Here is a 17,284-nt window from a genome sequence, read left to right as displayed (position 1 = left end):
TACAGTAGTCCCCCACAATAGGTGCAGTATACAGTAGTCCCCCCACAATTTGGTGCAGTATACAGCAGTTCCCCCACATTAGGTGCAGTATACAGTAGTTCCCCCACATTAGTTGCAGTATACAGTAATACCCCCACAATAAGTGAAGTATACAGTAGTTCCCCCACATTAGGTTCAGTATACAGTAGTCCCCCCAAATTAGGTGCAGTATACAGTAGTTCCCCACATTAGGTGCAGTATACAGTAGTTCCCCCACATTAGGGGCAGTATACAGTCGTTCCCCCACATTAGGTGCAGTATACAGTAGTTCCCCCACATTAGGTGCAGTACACAGTAGTTCCCCCACATTAGGTGCAGTATAGTCCCCCACGTTATGTGCAGTATAGTCTCCCACATTAGGTGCAGTATACAGTAGTCCCCTACATTAGGTGCAGTATAGCTATCCACATTAGGTGCAGTATAGTTCCCCCACATTAGGTGCAGTATAGTTCCCCCACATTAGGTGCAGTATAGTTCCCCCACATTAGGTGCAAGTATAGTCCCCCCACATTAAGAGCTGTATAGTTCCCCACATTAGGTGCAGTATAGTTCCCCACATTAGGTGCAGTATACAGTAGTCCCCCACAATAGGTGCAGTATACAGTAGTCCCCCCACAATTTGGTGCAGTATACAGCAGTTCCCCCACATTAGGTGCAGTATACAGTAGTTCCCCCACATTAGTTGCAGTATACAGTAATACCCCCACAATAAGTGAAGTATACAGTAGTTCCCCCACATTAGGTTCAGTATACAGTAGTCCCCCCAAATTAGGTGCAGTATACAGTAGTTCCCCCACATTAGGTGCAGTATACAGTAGTTCCCCCACATTAGGGGCAGTATACAGTCGTTCCCCCACATTAGGTGCAGTATACAGTAGTTTCCCCACATGAGGTGCAGTATACAGTAGTTCTTCCACATTAGGTGCAATATACAGTAGTTCCCCCACATTAGGTGCAGTATATAGTAGTTCCCCCGCATTAGGTGCAGTATACAGTAGTTGCCCCACGTTAGGTGCAGTATAGTCCCCCATATTAGGTGCAGTATACAGTAGTTGCCCCACATTAGGTGCAGTATACAGTAGTTGTCCCACATTAGGTGCAGTATAGTCCCCCACATTAGGTGCAGTATAGTCCCCTACATTAGGTGCAGTATACAGTAGTCCCCCACATTATGTGCAGTATAGCTCTCCACATTAGGTGTAGTATAGTTCTCCACATTAGGTGCAGTATAGTTCCCCCACATTAGGTGCAGTATAGTTCCCCCACATTAGGTGCAGTATACAGTAGTCCCCCACATTAGGGGTAGTATAGCTCTCCACATTAGGGGTAGTATAGTTCTCCAAATTAGGTGCATTATAGTTCCCCAACATTAGGTGCAGTATAGTTCCCCCACATTAGGTGCAGTATAGTTCCCCCACATTAGGTGCAGCATAGTTCCCCCACATTAGGTGCAGTATAGTTCCCCCACATTAGGTGCAGTATACAGTAGTCCCCGCACATTAAGTGCAGTATACAGTAGTCCCCCCACATTAGGTGCAGTATACAGTAGTTCCCCACATTAGATGCAGTATACAGTAATCCCCACATTAAGTGCAATATACAGTAGTCCCCCCACATTAGGTGCAGTATACAGTAGTTCCCCCACATTAAGTGCAGTATACAGTAGTTCCCCCACATTAGGTGCAGTATACATTTAGTCCCCCACATCAGGTGCCGTATACAGTAGTTCCCCCACATTAGGTGCAGTATACAGTAGTTCCCCCACATTAGGTGCAGTATAGTCCCCCACATTAGGTGCAGTATAGTCCCCTACATTAGGTGCAGTAAACAGTAGTCCCCCACATTATGTGCAGTATAGCTCTCCACATTAGGTGTAGTATAGTTCTCCACATTAGGTGCAGTATAGTTCCCCCACATTAGGTGCAGTATAGTTCCCCCACATTAGGTGCAGTATAGTTCCCCCACATTAGGTGCAGTATAGTTCCCCCACATTAAGTGCAGTATAGTTCCCCCACATCAAGTGCAGTATACAGTAGTCCCCCCACATTAGGTGCAGTATACAGTAGTTCCCCACATTAGGTGCAGTATACAGTAGTTCCCCACATTAGGTGCAATATACAGTAGTCCCCCCACATTAGGTGCAGTATACAGTAGTTCCCCCACATTAGGTGCAGTATACAGTAATTCCCCCACATTAGGTGCAGTATACAGTAGTTCCCCCACATTAGGTGCAGTATTCAATAGTTCCCCCACATTAGGTGCAGAATACAGTAGTTCCCCCACATTAGGTGCAGCATACAGTAGTTCCCCCACATTCGGTGCAGTTTAGTTCCCACACATTAGGTGCAGTATAATTCCCCACATGAGGTGCAGTATACAGTAATCCCCCACATTAGGTGCACTATGTTCTCCCACAGACATACAGCCTTCAGACATATACAGTGTATGGCTGGAGGCTGTATGCCTGTTTACTGCCCCACTTGAGTATTCCGACCACCGCTCCGGGGTCACGATCTACTGCTATGGCCTATGGGCCATAGCAGTAGATCCCGGGAGTGGTGGTCAGAACACTGAAGATGACCGCTGGTCACTTACCATACCCGCGCGTCCTCCTCACTGCTCCGTTCCACTGTACTGTTGCTATGGGTGCACGCAAGGGACGTGAGTGACGTCCCTGCGTGCGCTTCCTCCCAGCGGCCTCAGTGATTTTAAAGTTATGGTGAGGTAAACGGGGCATCCTTAAAGAGTCCTGAAAAGAGTTTTCGTGACAATGGGATGCCACGAATGTGACGGGGGGCCCCTGCGGGCACGGGGCATGGAGCTGGTCACTGTTTTAAACTGTTTTAAAACAGTCCCCCCTCCTACTGAGCAGCTGGCAGGGGGCCCTCTAGGGGACGGGGGCCCTACGCAATTGCCTGGTTTGCCACCCCCAACGCCGATCCTGCATACACTAACAGACATATACTTACAGACACACACTACAGACATATACTTGCAGACACACACTACAGACATACTCTTACAGACACACACTACAGACATACACTACAGACAGATACACTTACAGACACACTACAGACATACACTTACAGACACACTCACCTGGCCGTCAGTGGTTTCCTCTTTCCTGCATCGGCTGAGATTGACGTTTGACGACGGTGACGTCCTCCTGCGCGGGTCTCCGGAGGAACGTCACTTGTGCGGTGTCCCCTGTTTGTCCATGCCGCAGGCTCACTGTTTTAAAGGCCACGGTGCCGCTTTAGAACAGTGAGCCGCAGTGTAGTGGCAGGGCCGGCCCTCTCTGGACCGGCGGCAGTGGCTAGCTGCTTTAGCATGGAGCTAGCTACTTTGGGTCACCAGGAATGACAGTGCCCAGGGCAGCTGCCCCTAGTAGTTCTAATTCATTGTCGGCTGTTTTAGATACATGCAGATATCGGTGTAAATTAAATAAATGCTACAGACAAGGTTTCTTCGGGGGAAGGAAACATTTATTTTTTTAAGTTTTTTGTGGTTTTTTATTTTTTTTTCTTTGTTTTTGTTTTTTCATCTTTTTTTTCTACTTTTTTTTTGTGTGGCCACATGATCTTAAAGCCTTCACACTGGCGAGATATCCTTAGCCTTTTTTGATTTTCTTAAGCACATGAAGATACTGAAAGAAAAAATAAAGATATTATTACATTATTTGATATCTACATGTACATTCCACCACCTTGAGAATGGGTGGAGTGTGAGCAGACATCATTAAATGGATATATTGTACTGTATAGCTGAGGATGTCTGTTAGTTAGAATAACTGATCCCTTTGTTATATGGCAATGTAAATACTACTAAGTGTTACAAACCCTAGGCCAGCGAACAGTGATAAGGTGATGGCACCAGCTACATATGCTGCAATGTCGGGTAACTTAAGTGTGGGATCCTCAGCTAGTGGCTCGGAGGTTGACATTTCTGTCTCTGCGGGAAGTGTTGGCACAGGCTTGTCTATTTCAGTCACTGCTCCTAATCCGCTGCCAACTAAATATTAAAGAAATTGTCTTAATAGTACAAACCATCAGAATAAAGTATAACATAACAATATTGGTCATAAAGGCTTTTCATACCATATGAAACATAGAGCTGCAGGTTGAATACAATTGTACAGGTCTTAGGGTCTATTCACACGATAAAATTTCTGCCTCAAATGAAAGCCCAATACACTTCTACAGGCGTAACCTGTAGCTTCTGGGCCCCCGTGCAAAATCTGCAACAGGGCCCCATGTGTCAATTATACTACTGGTCTCTTATGGGGCATATGTGCTTTGGGGCCCCCTTAGGCATCAGGGCCCCGGTGCGACTTCTACCTTTGAACCCCTTATAGCTATGCCCCTGTATATAATTGCCAAGCTTCATTATCAGCTCCAGCTAGAGATGGAATCTCCGCTCAGAGAATAAAATACACACCGAATATGATACAGTGTGAACCCAGTTTAATTTATAATTAAAGAACAGCCATCATTTAACCTTAATCCGTTTTACTATTAACCCCTTAAGGATGCAGGACGTAAATGTACGTCCTGGTGAGGTGGTACTTAACGCACCAGGACGTACATTTACGTCCTGTGCATAACCGCGGGCATCGGAGCGATGCCCGTGTCATGCTCGGCTGATCCCGGCTGCTGATCGCAGCCAGGGACCCGCCGGCAATGGCCGACGCCCGAGATCTCGCGGGCGTCCGCCATTAACCCCTCAGGTGCCGGGATCAATACAGATCCCGGCATCTGCGGCAGTGCGCAATTTGAATGAATGATCGGATCGCCCGCAGCGCTGCTGCGGGGATCCGATCATTCAGAACGCCACACGGCTCCCGGCGTCTCCTGCTCTGGTCTGTGATCGAGCAGACCAGAGCCAAAGATGACCGAAAACACTGATCTGTTCTATGTCCTATACATAGAACAGATCAGTATTAGCAATCATGGTATTGCTATGAATAGTCCCCTATGGGGACTATTCAAGTGTAAAAAAAAATGTAAAAGTAAAAGGTAAAAAAAAGTGAAAAATCCCCTCCCCCAATAAAAAAGTAAAACGTCCGTTTTTTCCTATTTTACCCCCAAAAAGCGTAATTTTTTTTTAAATAGACATATTTGGTATCGCCAATTTGGTATTGCGTAAATGTCCGAACTATTTAAATAAAATGTTAATGGTCCCGTACGGTGAACGGCGTGAACGAAAAAAAAAAAAAAAAAAGTCCAAAATTCCTACTTTTTTTATACATTTTATTTAAAAAAATTATAAAAAATGTATTAAAATTTTTTTATATGCAAATGTGGTATCAAAAAAAAGTAAAGATCATGGCGCAAAAAATGAGCTTATACAGAAAAATAAAAAAGTTAGAGGTCATCAAAATAAAGGGATTATAAACGTACTAATTTGGTTAAAAAGTTTGTGATTTTTTTTAAGCGCAACAATAATATAAAAGTTTGTAATAATGGGTATCATTTTAATCGTATTGACCCTCAGAATAAAGAACACATGTCATTTTTACCATAAATTGTACGGCGGGAAAACGAAACCTTCCAAAATTAGCAAAATTGCGTTTTTCATTTTAATTTCCCCACAAAAATAGTGTTTTTTGGTTGCGCCATAAATTTTATGATATAATGAGTGATGTTATTACAAAGGACAACTGGTCGCGCAAAAAACAAGCCACATACTAGTCTGTGGATGAAAATATAAAAGAGTTATGATTTTTAGAAGGCGAGGAGGAAAAAATGAAAACGTAAAAATTAAATTGTCTGAGTTCTTAAGGCCAAAATGGGCTGAGTCCTTAAGGGGTTAAAGGGGTATTCCAGGCAAAACCTTTTTTTATATATATCAACTGGCTCAGGAAGGTTAAACAGATTTGTAAATTACTTCTATTAAAAAATCTTAATCCTTCCAATAGTTATTAGCTTCTGAAGTTTTCTGTCTAACTGCTCAATGATGATGTCACGTCCCGGGAGCTGTGCATGATGGGAGAATATCCCCATAGGAACTGCACAGCTCCCGGGACATGAGTCATCAGAGAACAGTTAGACAGAAAACAACAACTCAAATTCAGAAGCTAATAACTATTGGAAGGATTAAGATTTTTTGATAGAAGTAATTTACAAATCTGTTTAACTTTCTGGAGCCAGTTGATATATATAAAAAAAAGTTTTGGCCTGGAATACCCCTTTTAATTTACCAACCTCTAAATATAGCCCATGGTAGTGCTCTTCACTCCCTGCTTCACCCCTCAATTCATCTCATTGTATGAGATCCTAATTCTCTGGGGCCTGTCTCCTACAACAAGTGGGAGCGAGAAGTAAACTGGGGAGTGAAGGCCGCTACCATACACTTCTACTGACTATATCTAGAGATGGGTATTTTCTTAAATAACTGTAACACTATAAATAATATTATAGTCATGTATAACAGAACTAAATCCAAAATCCAGTAAATTGTCCGTAATAATGGGCTCTTACCTTTCACGTTATAAGTATATTTAGCGATTGGCACACCAGAATTAAGAATGGTGGTACATATGTATTGGCCAGCTTCATATTTCTGAATTTCTTTCAGCTCAATATAAGGATCCTCAGTTACCCTTTGTGCAGGATGAGAAGTCTGGAGAGATAATAAGAGTGTTTCAGATATGTCTCAATGGCTTATAAACTATAGATTTATACGCCCAAAGCAGGGTCTGCCACGCCCCCTCCATATATCTCTATGGGAGAACGGAAGATAGCCGAACAGCTCTCTCATAGAGATATGTGGAGGAGGCATGGCGCCTCCGCTTCGGGCAGGGGTCCTGACGCGCCGTTCCAGGGGAGAGCCATGGCTCCGTACAGGAGATTGTGGGGACCCCCTGCGATCCAAACCCTATCCCCTTTTTTGTATGACATATCTCCTTTTATGACAATCATTTTCTACTTTACACCTATATTATTGACAATTTTAATGGTTTTTACCTTACTGAAAATGTTTTTATATCCGTCCTCAAGCCTCGGATACCATTCTAAGTTACAGGCAAGGAGAACATCGTGATCTTCTGTAACTGCAATATTTCTCTCTAAAAAGTGACATGAAATATTATAGTCATAATTTTGTAGCTAGTCTGTCTCTGCACTTTCATATATATATATATATATATATATATATATATATATATATATATATATATACTATCATAGCATATGAATGTGCTGGGGTTCCTTACATGGGACTACATCTGTCTGTCATTACAGAGAGATGCCTTTACATTGTATATGCTAGTGACTGGTTTATTTTATACTATCTACTTACCTCCACAGTCTATAACCTCTGCAAGACGTGATGTCATATCTTTGCACGGAGTGCATTCATCTCCGGACTTTAAATCTGATTTTAAAAAAAAAAGTAAAGTGTGATCCGAGTATTAAAGTCTCTGTAGAATTTTTCCTTAGAATCAATCTCCTGATAAAGGGGTGATGGGTATCACCCCTCTGTCACATGGACAAAACACAGGCCGCCATGAATGAGGCTTCTATTCTGCTTATGGCACCATTGGAGAGGTATAGTAAAGTAAATGTCCTTCTGGTTCAGCAAGATTTTCTATTAGCAGGGTACTGAATATTGAAGGGGTACTCCGGTGTAAATTTTTTTTTTTTTTTTAAATCAACTGGTGCCAGAAAGTTAAATAGATTTTTAACCTCCTTCTATTTAAAAATCTTAAGCCTTCCAGTACTTATCAGCTGCTGTATACTACAAATTTCCTTCTAGTTTAAAAAAAAAAATAATTCTGTTTGACCACAGTGCTCTCTGCTAACACCTCTGTCTATGTCAGGAACTGTCCAGAGGAGATGTTTGCTATGGGGATTTGTTCCTGCTCTGGACAGTTCCTGACATGGACAGAGGTGTCAGCAGAGAGCACTCTGGTCAGACAGAAAAGAACAATACAACTTCCTGTGTAGTATACAGCAGCTGATAAGTACTGGAGGGATTAAGATGTTTAAATAGAGGTAAATTAAAAATCTGTATAACTTTCTGAACCCAGATTACTCCTTTATGGAGATGTTCACACATTGGCTCTAATGTTTTTTTTGCAAACCCGACATGTTTTGTCGGGTTGTGCCCTTTGCGCCAGAAATTCTGTCTGCACCAGATTTTGCACCAGATTTTGCTCCAGAATTGAGAAAAACCCGACTAAGTCTCCATTTTATGAGAACACCCGAAAGGGGCATGGTCACAGAAAAGGGGTGTGTTCCTGACATTTTTTCAAAAACCAAACATATTGGCCCTCTTTTACTAACATGATTCTGGCTCTTTTTGTCAGGTTTAGCACCTAAATTCTTTCTTACGGAATGTGCGACAGTGATGTCACACCCTCTTGTGACATCATGCCCCGCCCCCTCTATATAAATCTATGGAAGTGCATAGACTTCATTCATCGTATGGTCAAACTAACATGTAATCTTGATACTTTAGGTTGGCACAATTAGAACAATACTCAAATTATATTGTTTGCATTATGTTTTACTGATTAAAAAAAATTCTAAACTTTTTAGAAAAAATAAAATAAAAATTGAATTTCCATTTTCTGACCACTATTACTTTTTTCTTTCTTTTTTTTTTTTACCGGGCTCTATGAAATGGTTAATGTAATGGTTAATGTGTGGGTTAAACCTTTATAATTTTTTTTTCACTTTATTGGTCACTTAGGGGACTTTTAGGAGGAATCATTAAATTCCTCATACAAGTCAATGTAGTTCCATAAAACTGCATTGAACTGTGTGCTCTGCGCTTGATTTAAAGAGCTGGGCTCAAGGATGGATCACAGGGAAAGAAAGGTAAGCCCTCTGGTTACCTTAGTAGTGAATCCTTTACATCATGTTGGCTATTATTGGTGGCCCTCAGCTACAGGAGTCAGGTGAGGGCCGCCCGGTATGTATAAACGTCATTGGTCATTAAGGGGTTAAAAAAAACTGAAGCTTTGTATAAATTTGCAGCTACCCATTATACTGCCATTTTTTCCTTCTCATTTTACAATGTAGCCTTTTAATATTGTACAAAAATGTACTGGATTTTATGTTCTATGTTTTCTACTTCCTAAATATAAGTGGATATTTACCGAAACATTTGTTCTGGGTGGTGCATATGCAGGTGCACTTGTCAAAGAATTCTGTGAAGAGAGGGAAACATAATATAAAAATTACATCATCAAGACACAATATTGTAATTTCTATAGAAGGAGGATATGCACAATGTCCAGGCCCTGTGATTTATTTTACATAGTGTAAGTGTGGTGCTCTAGTACAAGACATGGCCCTGTCAGGTAAATGCTGCCTCAGGTGCCTTTGCTTGGCCCCACTGCTCAGGGTTCTGTATTGTGCTCTAATTTGCCATTTCTTGTTTTCCAATGTATTTATTATGTTGCATTTAATAAATGTTTAACATTCCTCATGCAGAGAAAACCATGTGATCCTTATGCCCGATGGGATGCCCCCAAGCCTGTGCTTTAAGTAGTGTAGGGGGGAGGAGATATTCTGTTGAGGAGAAGAACTGAAGAAGCAGTGTGGAGAGTAGTGGGGAGGAGTCTGTAGTAACCTGAAGAGTTCCTGTGGAAAAGTCAAAACCCTTCAACCATCTGCAAGTACCCCTCCACACAGGTCCAGTCTAAAAGTCTACAATAGCAGGAGATAGAAAGCCCCAGGCAACTCTTGATCCAAAAGTCTAAAGTCAAAGCCTGGCGGGAAGCACAGCAGTGAGTTTCAAGTCAGCGCGGGTGGTCTCAAGTCTAAAGTCTAATAGTTCCTCTGCATCTCCCCTCTTTCAATTTGCATTGTAAGGGATTTTAACAGTTATCTTGAACCTCAGTATAGGCAGTTTTCCATAACCCTGCATCTGATGTTGTTATTCTCCAGTGCTTGGCCCAGGAGAACTGTTGTACCTTGGAGCATGGTGGTTAACGCTACCCTGATGTCACAAGTGACTATTTGTCTGTAGCTGCACTCCAATACTAAAACTATAACATGTCATATTAGCACACCACCTAAGCTAATGTCCCCTGTCCAATAACAAAGCTTATATTCTCCCAAACATGTCCTCTATATATAGTGTCCTCTACATAGCACCCTCTAAACTGTGCACAAATGTCCCCATAGACTGCTGACCATAGTGACCTCCATAAAGTATCAGCCAGTAGTCTAAAATAACACCATCCAAGTAGCCAGCACTAAAGATAGAGACAACCCAAGTGTGCCCCAACAAAACAGCTGCCTGTTTATTCTCACTTTCCTCATGTTCCTTTTCTGATGCCCTCTGTTATAAATAAATATTGGAAGCCAGTCAACAGCAGCTCCTATTTACTGGTTTTAGATTATTTTTTCACAGAGAGAAGTATAGCAGATATGTAGAGCTGCGTATTCCTGTATAATAGTCATATTCTGATACCACTGTGAACTTTTAATACAAATCTTATGTACATGCACAGCAGTGACTTATGGAATAATAAGGTTGATGATGATGCGATCGTATTCATTCTGGTCACTATTATGAGTTTTACTATGAAGCTTACAATTATTTTACTTTACTATTAACCTTACCTTGATTTCCAGGAGATCCTCCAGCGCAAATCGTCTTCTCCTTTTCACAGGTCCTGCAGTTGGTCAATGTTTGGACCAATAAACCTGAGGAAAGGCAGTTGTTTAAAAAACTTACAATGTTAGGGTATGTTAACATGGGCAAATTTGCTATGGGCAAATTTGCTAATTTTGGAAGGGGCAAATTTGCTAATTTTGGAAGGTTTTGCTTTTATGCCGTACAATTTACGGTAAAAATGTCATGTGTTCTTTATTTTTGGGTCAATACGATTAAAATTATACCCCTGATAACATACTTTTGTATTACTGTTGCACTTAAAAAAAATCGCAAACTTTTTAATCAAATTAGAATGTTTAAAATCCCCATATTTTGAAGACCTATAACTTTTTCATTTTTCCGTATAAGCGGCGGTATGAGGGCTCCTTTTTTGCACCGTGATCTTTACTTTTTATTGATACCATATTTGCTTATATAGAACTTTTAATCCATTTTTTATAAATTTTTGGGGGAATAAAAAAGCATCTATTTAGATTTTTTTTTATTTTTACGTTCACGCCGTTCACCGTACGGTATCATTAACATTTTATTTTAATAGTTCAGATATTTACGCATGCGGCGATACCAAATATGTATTTAAAATATTTTTAAACACTTTTTGGGGATGAAATAGGGAAAATGGGACAAGTTACATTTTTATTGGGGGAGGGGGTTTTTCACATTTTTTTTACTTTATTTTTTTACTTTTTTTACTTTTATTTTTACACTTTAATAGTCTCCATAGGGGACTATTTATAGAAATCACTCGATTGCTAATACTGTTCCGTGCTATGTATAGGACACAGCACTTATCAGCATTATCGGTCACCTGCTCTGGTCTGCGGGAAGGCAGATCAGAGCAGAAGATGCCGGGAAGGCAGCGGAGCCAGGTGAGGGGACCTCCGTCTGCCGTGCTGGATGATCGGATCGCCGCGGCAGCTCTGTGGGCAATCCGATCATCCATTTAAGTGACCGCTATGCTGCAGATACCGTGATCTGTATTGATCACTGCATCTGAGGGGTTAATGGCAGACATCCGTGGGATCGCGGATGTCCACCATTACGGTCGGGTCCCTGGCTGCGATCAGCAGCCGGGACCTGCCGCACATGATTCAGGCATCGCTCCTGCTCGCGGTTATGCTTTGGACGTAAATGTACGTCCTGGTGCGTTAAGTACCACCGCACCAGGACGTACATTTAGGGCGCTCGTCGTTAAGGGGTTATACACATTACTGTACCATAGCTTTCTCCAAACTTTGGTCAGACCGGGGAGGGTTCCTGTCCTGAAGTTGTTATTGATTCTAATGGGTGCATAAGTTCGGGACTGGATGGCCACATGTCACTTCTTTTTTTCTTCATTGTTAAACATCCCTCATTGAGATCAATGGCAGCAGGGATTTTTTTAGTGATAGGACATGGTTTTGATGTTGAAATCATTGTGCTTGTTTTACTTTAAAAACCCACATGGTTAATGTTCATGTGAACATGGTCCTATAAAATTATTTTATAATATTTATATAAGAAATATAAAATCTACTTACCACAGTTGTCAAAATCTGAAAAATAACATAAAAAAGGAATATTAATATTTCATTGTCATATACTTAAACTGAAAAAAACTATAATAGTGAAAAAAATTATAAACAACAGTCTAAATTACCAATAGCGACTGAGGTGACTAGTCCCAGAAATGGTGAGTTACTATGAGTTGTTACTGTGTAACTCACTTGTAAAATAAATATAGAATGTTTTCATAGAAAAATATCTATAAGAACTCACCTTTCTTGTTAGGGCATCTCCCTAAAAATTGAACATAAAAAAAAAATGTAAATGACTAATAACAAATCAGAATATTAGTAAAACACACTATATATTATAGCTATACACATATGTAAACAAACGCCGATGCCACCTATAGGCAATGTAGACTCCATCCTAGAGCGCACATTGAATAAGGGTGCTGCGCTCAGGAAGCAGGTTTTTTTTGTTTTTCCTCTGCCGGGGCACACTCATCTCCAGTATGCAGAGCACTCAGATATTTCCCCTCCCCCTCTCAATGCCAATGGCCTCCATTTTCAACTTTATTTGTGTCCTTTAGCAGACACTATTGCTGTAGTGAGACTATCGCCATGATTAAGGCTTTCTAACAAACCGAAACGCGTCAGTGTTTCATTTAGCGTTTAAATGTTTGTTTTTGAGCACAAGATTTTTTATGGATATTATTAAAGTTTGAATTTTTAGGGGAGCTGATATTCCACAATTTTTTTGTTCCTGGACAAGCTCCTTATGAGTACCGGCTCCTCTGCATGGTTCCGTGCACTCCCAGCCTACCCCCTGATGTGTCTCTAGTGAACCTTATCTGTGGTGAGCAAAAACTTTGTTGGGATTTTAGTTAACTTTTAGCCCCGCTATCAACTTCCTCCCCTCCCCAAATTCAACAGATGTGCAATGCCGTGACCTCACAAGGCCCCAACATAGAGAATGGTGGAGGAGTTTGCACCTCTCTACTCTGTGAACCATTCTGGCACATTTTGAGTCAAGGAAAGTGGGTGAGGTGGCAGTTTCTAGGATAAAGATACCAGATGCTTTAGGCTGCGTCAAGGCATGCTGGGTATTGTAATTAGCTAGTAACAGCAACTTCCAACATTCTTTGACACAACCTATGGCTCTGTAGCTGACTCAAAGCTACAATTCCCAACATGTTGCACTGCAACCTATACTATTTTACTATATAGTGCAACATGCTGGGAGTTGTAGTTTTGGTTTTGGGTAGCTACAGAGCTGTGTGAGGGCATGCTGGAAACTATCTGCAACTCCCATATGTAATAAAAAGAGATCAAAAAGTCACATGAAAAATGGCACAGTTTAAAACTGCAGATCACGGTACAAAAATGAGCCCTTCCTTATACAGCACCGTATACAAACAAATAAAAAAATTATAAGGGTCAGAAGAGGACAAAATTTCCCCCCACATATGTATTATATTTCTTCCTTTGATGTCACACATATATCATCAAATATGCAAATTAGCATGGCTGGTATTTTTTTGCAAGATAAAGATGGCAACTCTACAGATGATGCATGCTAGGGACGTCTTTTATGTGTCCTGTTTAGACTGCCTCAGAGGTTGCGTGGAAGATTGAGGCACCCGGCACATGTTAGGAAGGGGGAAAGGGTGTGAATATGTTTGGGACAAAAATCACTCAAAAAAATTACAGAAAAAACACCACACTTACTGGTTACTGGTACAAGGGCTGGTTAGGCACCTATTCCCACAATGATGCAAGTCAGCCACAATGCTATATAAGGGGAGGTCGCACAGGTGTAAAATACTGATGAACAACCACTCACACGCCTACTATTCATGAGGGGGGTACTTGCCTAGTATTATAGTTGCACAAAGATAAGGCATACACAGGGTGGCAGTTACATGATAATGTGTAGTGCACCATGCTGCCTTACAATCTATTAGTGACACCCATACTATTCAATCAGGCGGGCTACCCAGCATCTTCTATGTGCACCCCACATGCACTGACACCCCAGGCTCCCCCCAGCATCACAGTGTTAACAGTGCGGTGTTATTCATTGTATGGTGATATCGTTCACAAACAAATGTGGGAACACAACCTACTAAGGCCATGCTTACACACCGGCCAAAATATATTTCTTTAGACCAAAGTTTTTTTTTTTTTTTTTCTTTTTTAGTGGGGGGGGGGGGGGGGGGGGGGGACGTAATGAGGTTTTGCCTAGGGTGGCAAAAATCCTTGCACCAGCCTTGATATCAACTCTATGGCTGTGTTACCTCACAGTATTTTGGCCTATAAGGCGATATTCCCACATAGCCATCCACATTCCACAAGCCAGGAATGGATCTTAAAAGAGGAGAAGATAAATTGTCTCCTCTGTACGTGTCCTTCATATATGAGCTGTTTTTGGCTTTCATTTTAATCATTAAAAACCTGAACGTGTGAACACAGCCTCAAGCAGCCCAATGACACAGGAGGATTGTTGTGTTTTCTTAATTTCTTTATTTCATGTTTCTGGTAATGATATGTGAGAAGGTGAATCACACATATATGAAGCACAATTTGTAATGGGTATGCCAAATAGGAAAACAAATTATATTAGTAAATCTGAGCCATTGTATTACATCAATATCACTTACATATCTAAACTACCAAACTAAAATACTGACCTCGCTGCCATGGCAACCATTCTTTGTTCAGCTGTCAACATTCTAATGCTCAGCTGTGAGTGGTTGCCAGGAAAAACAAGTACAGGTCTTTGTTAGTTTTGATATATAAGAGCCAAATAAGTTATCATGGTTCACAAAAGTGGCAAGTAAATGACAAATTGAGCTCTGATACATCTGTAAATGCATTAATATACATTTTGGGGAAATCTGTGGGGGAGGGAAACCCTTTATCAGTTGTAACATACAGGGGAAGGCTATCCATGTCATCCCAAGACTGGTTCTGTATAGACTTACGTTTCTCTGCCTCCTGCACAATACTCTCAATCTTCTCCTTGAGTCTTTTGAACTGGTGTTCAAGGTCATTGAGAAGATTCACACCTGGAATAAATAGAAGTGACAGATATATCAGCCTCTGCTCCCAAACTAAAGCCATTTCATTTCTATTCATCTACATTGAAAATTCAGCAATTACCTGTAGAGTCCAAGTCCACGATGATATTGACTGATATTTTATATTCGGACCCTATTTCGGATAGGGCATACTCATCTGGAATATAAATACAGAACAATCATTATTAATAATGCATCCTTTTTGAATTTTCACAGAAATCATAATAGTAAAATTAAAAGAATTACCCAGAGTCCCCACATCCTCCAAGTATTGTTCAATTTGCCTTTTGGCAGCGTTTGCAAAATTTTTGATAGTCACATAGGCGGCGGTTTCTTCTACCAGAACCTGGTCCTGAATAAAGATCTTCAATTTCTCAAGAGCCTCCAAACCCCTTTTATTGCAGGGTATGCATCCAAGGGACTGTGCTATCAGGAGCCATGTACCAAATACTACGCTCCACATCATTTTATTTTTGGTCAAAACCAAAAAGTCTTTATGAATTTGCTTCCAGTAGTTACTGGTCGCTTAGTCCTGTCAATAACTTCTCTAACTGAGAAAATTATAGAACTGATACATTCTACAGCCTTACACACTGTCTTAGGGGAACATGTGTTTATGACATCATGATGACATGATGATGTTATAACGCATATGCCAACAAGGCACTGTAAGACATAAGCAACTGAAAGGATTTTATTAAAATAGATATTTCAGGAGCGTTATTATATTGTCTTTAACCCCTCAAGGGTTAAAAAATATGGCTGCAATTTGGAGACTGATCTGATAGGATAGTGATGGAAAACATGACTTATGCTCCATTCATATTTTTGCTGGAAGCTCAAATAAAGCAAACTCTGCCACATTGGATACAGCAGTATTCTTACCATCATAACATATCCTGAGAACTGAACACGACATCCCTGTTTTAACTCCTTAAGGACACAGGGCGTATCCATACGCCCCCATTTCTAAGTCCTTAAGGACACAGGGCGTATGGATACGCCCTGCGCATTTCCGGCCCCAGCCGCTAGCTGGAGCGGAGCCGGATGCCTGCTGAAATCGTTCAGCAGGCATCCCGGCATATCGCCCAGGGGGGTCATTATGTCCCCCTATGTCGCCGATGGCCGCAGATCGCTGGACAATTCAGTCCAGTGATCTGCGGCAGATTCCGGGTCAATCGGGTCTCCACTGACCCGGTGACCCAGAATTACAGGCTGATCGGGGCCCTCAGAGACGGCCCCGAACAGCCATAGCCAGCAGGAGTGAGGTGGCTGGTGCCTCCTCACGATCACCCTGATTCGTTGGCCGGTTTCCTGGCCGACCAATCAGGGCGCCTGCTGCGGGTGTCAATCCTGCAACCCGCTCCGCCCCTCTTCCGGAGGACGTGAGCGGGTGCGGGAAGAATACCCCGGGAGCTGGGGACCCCGATCCCCGGCATCCCTGTTGGGATTGGGGCCCCAGGAGCGACGCCGGCGGCGAGGGACTGACCTGTGCGGCAGCGGCGTGGATTTGCAGTTGGAGGTGAGTGACAGCCTCCTGCTGTTGCTTACCAACAGCTCCCAGCATGCAAAAAGGGCATGCTGGGAGCTGTAGTTATGCAACAGCAGGAGGCAGACCACCACAACTCCCAGCATTCCCTTATGGGCATGCTGGGACTTATAGTTTTGCAACAGCTGGAGGCACATTTTGTCTATGGAAAAGTGTACCTTCAGCTGTTGGATAACTACAACTCCCAGCTTGCACAATCAGCTAAAGTGCATGCTGGGAATTGTAGTGGTGCATCTGCTGGTTGCATAACTACAACTCCCAGCATGCCCGTTGGCTGTCGGTGACTGCTGAGAGTTGTAGTTTTACAACAGCTGGAGGCACACTGGTTGTGAAACACTGAGTTAAGTAGCAAACCAGTGTGTCTCCAGCTGTTACATAAATACAATCCCCAGCCAAAGTAGTATGCCTCCAGCTGTTGCATAACTACAAGTCCCAGCATGCCCTTCCGCTGTCCGCACATGCTGGGGGTTGTAGCTTTTGCAACAGCTGAAGGC

At 42.0% G+C, this 17,284-nt stretch overlaps 1 protein-coding gene across 1 annotated transcript; it reads right to left on the bottom strand.

Annotated features, from left to right (window-relative positions):
- Nucleotides 1–3,272: 3,272 nt before the first annotated feature.
- On the bottom strand, nt 3,273–15,796 carry LOC130285355 (izumo sperm-egg fusion protein 1-like). The gene is made up of 12 exons (XM_056536718.1): nt 15,488–15,796; nt 15,324–15,398; nt 15,146–15,229; nt 12,433–12,453; nt 12,195–12,209; nt 10,620–10,703; nt 9,146–9,196; nt 7,342–7,416; nt 7,008–7,108; nt 6,522–6,663; nt 3,882–4,053; nt 3,273–3,688 (listed from the first exon to the last, which is right to left on the bottom strand). The coding sequence occupies exons 1-12, from the start codon at nt 15,705–15,707 to the stop codon at nt 3,634–3,636; spliced, it is 1,095 nt and encodes a 364-aa protein (XP_056392693.1). The 5' UTR covers nt 15,708–15,796; the 3' UTR covers nt 3,273–3,633.
- Nucleotides 15,797–17,284: the final 1,488 nt, after the last annotated feature.

This window comes from Hyla sarda, chromosome 1 (genome assembly GCF_029499605.1).
Source record: "Hyla sarda isolate aHylSar1 chromosome 1, aHylSar1.hap1, whole genome shotgun sequence".
In the NCBI taxonomy this organism is placed as follows: Eukaryota; Metazoa; Chordata; class Amphibia; order Anura; family Hylidae; genus Hyla; species Hyla sarda.
The sequence above is the reverse complement of the archived record's forward strand: the minus strand, read 5'-3'. Positions and strand labels throughout refer to the sequence as shown.

Bases quoted from the DNA above. Each gene is read 5' to 3' on its own strand.
- LOC130285355 (XM_056536718.1), bottom strand. From the start codon at position 15,707: ATGATGTGGAGCGTAGTATTTGGTACATGGCTCCTGATAGCACAGTCC. The intron at 9,197-10,619 runs GTAAGGTTAATA...CTCTCTTCACAG, and splicing joins AGGATCTCCTGGAAATCAAG to AATTCTTTGACAAGTGCACC. The intron at 4,054-6,521 runs GTAAGAGCCCAT...TTTAATATTTAG, and splicing joins ATATACTTATAACGTGAAAG to TTGGCAGCGGATTAGGAGCA.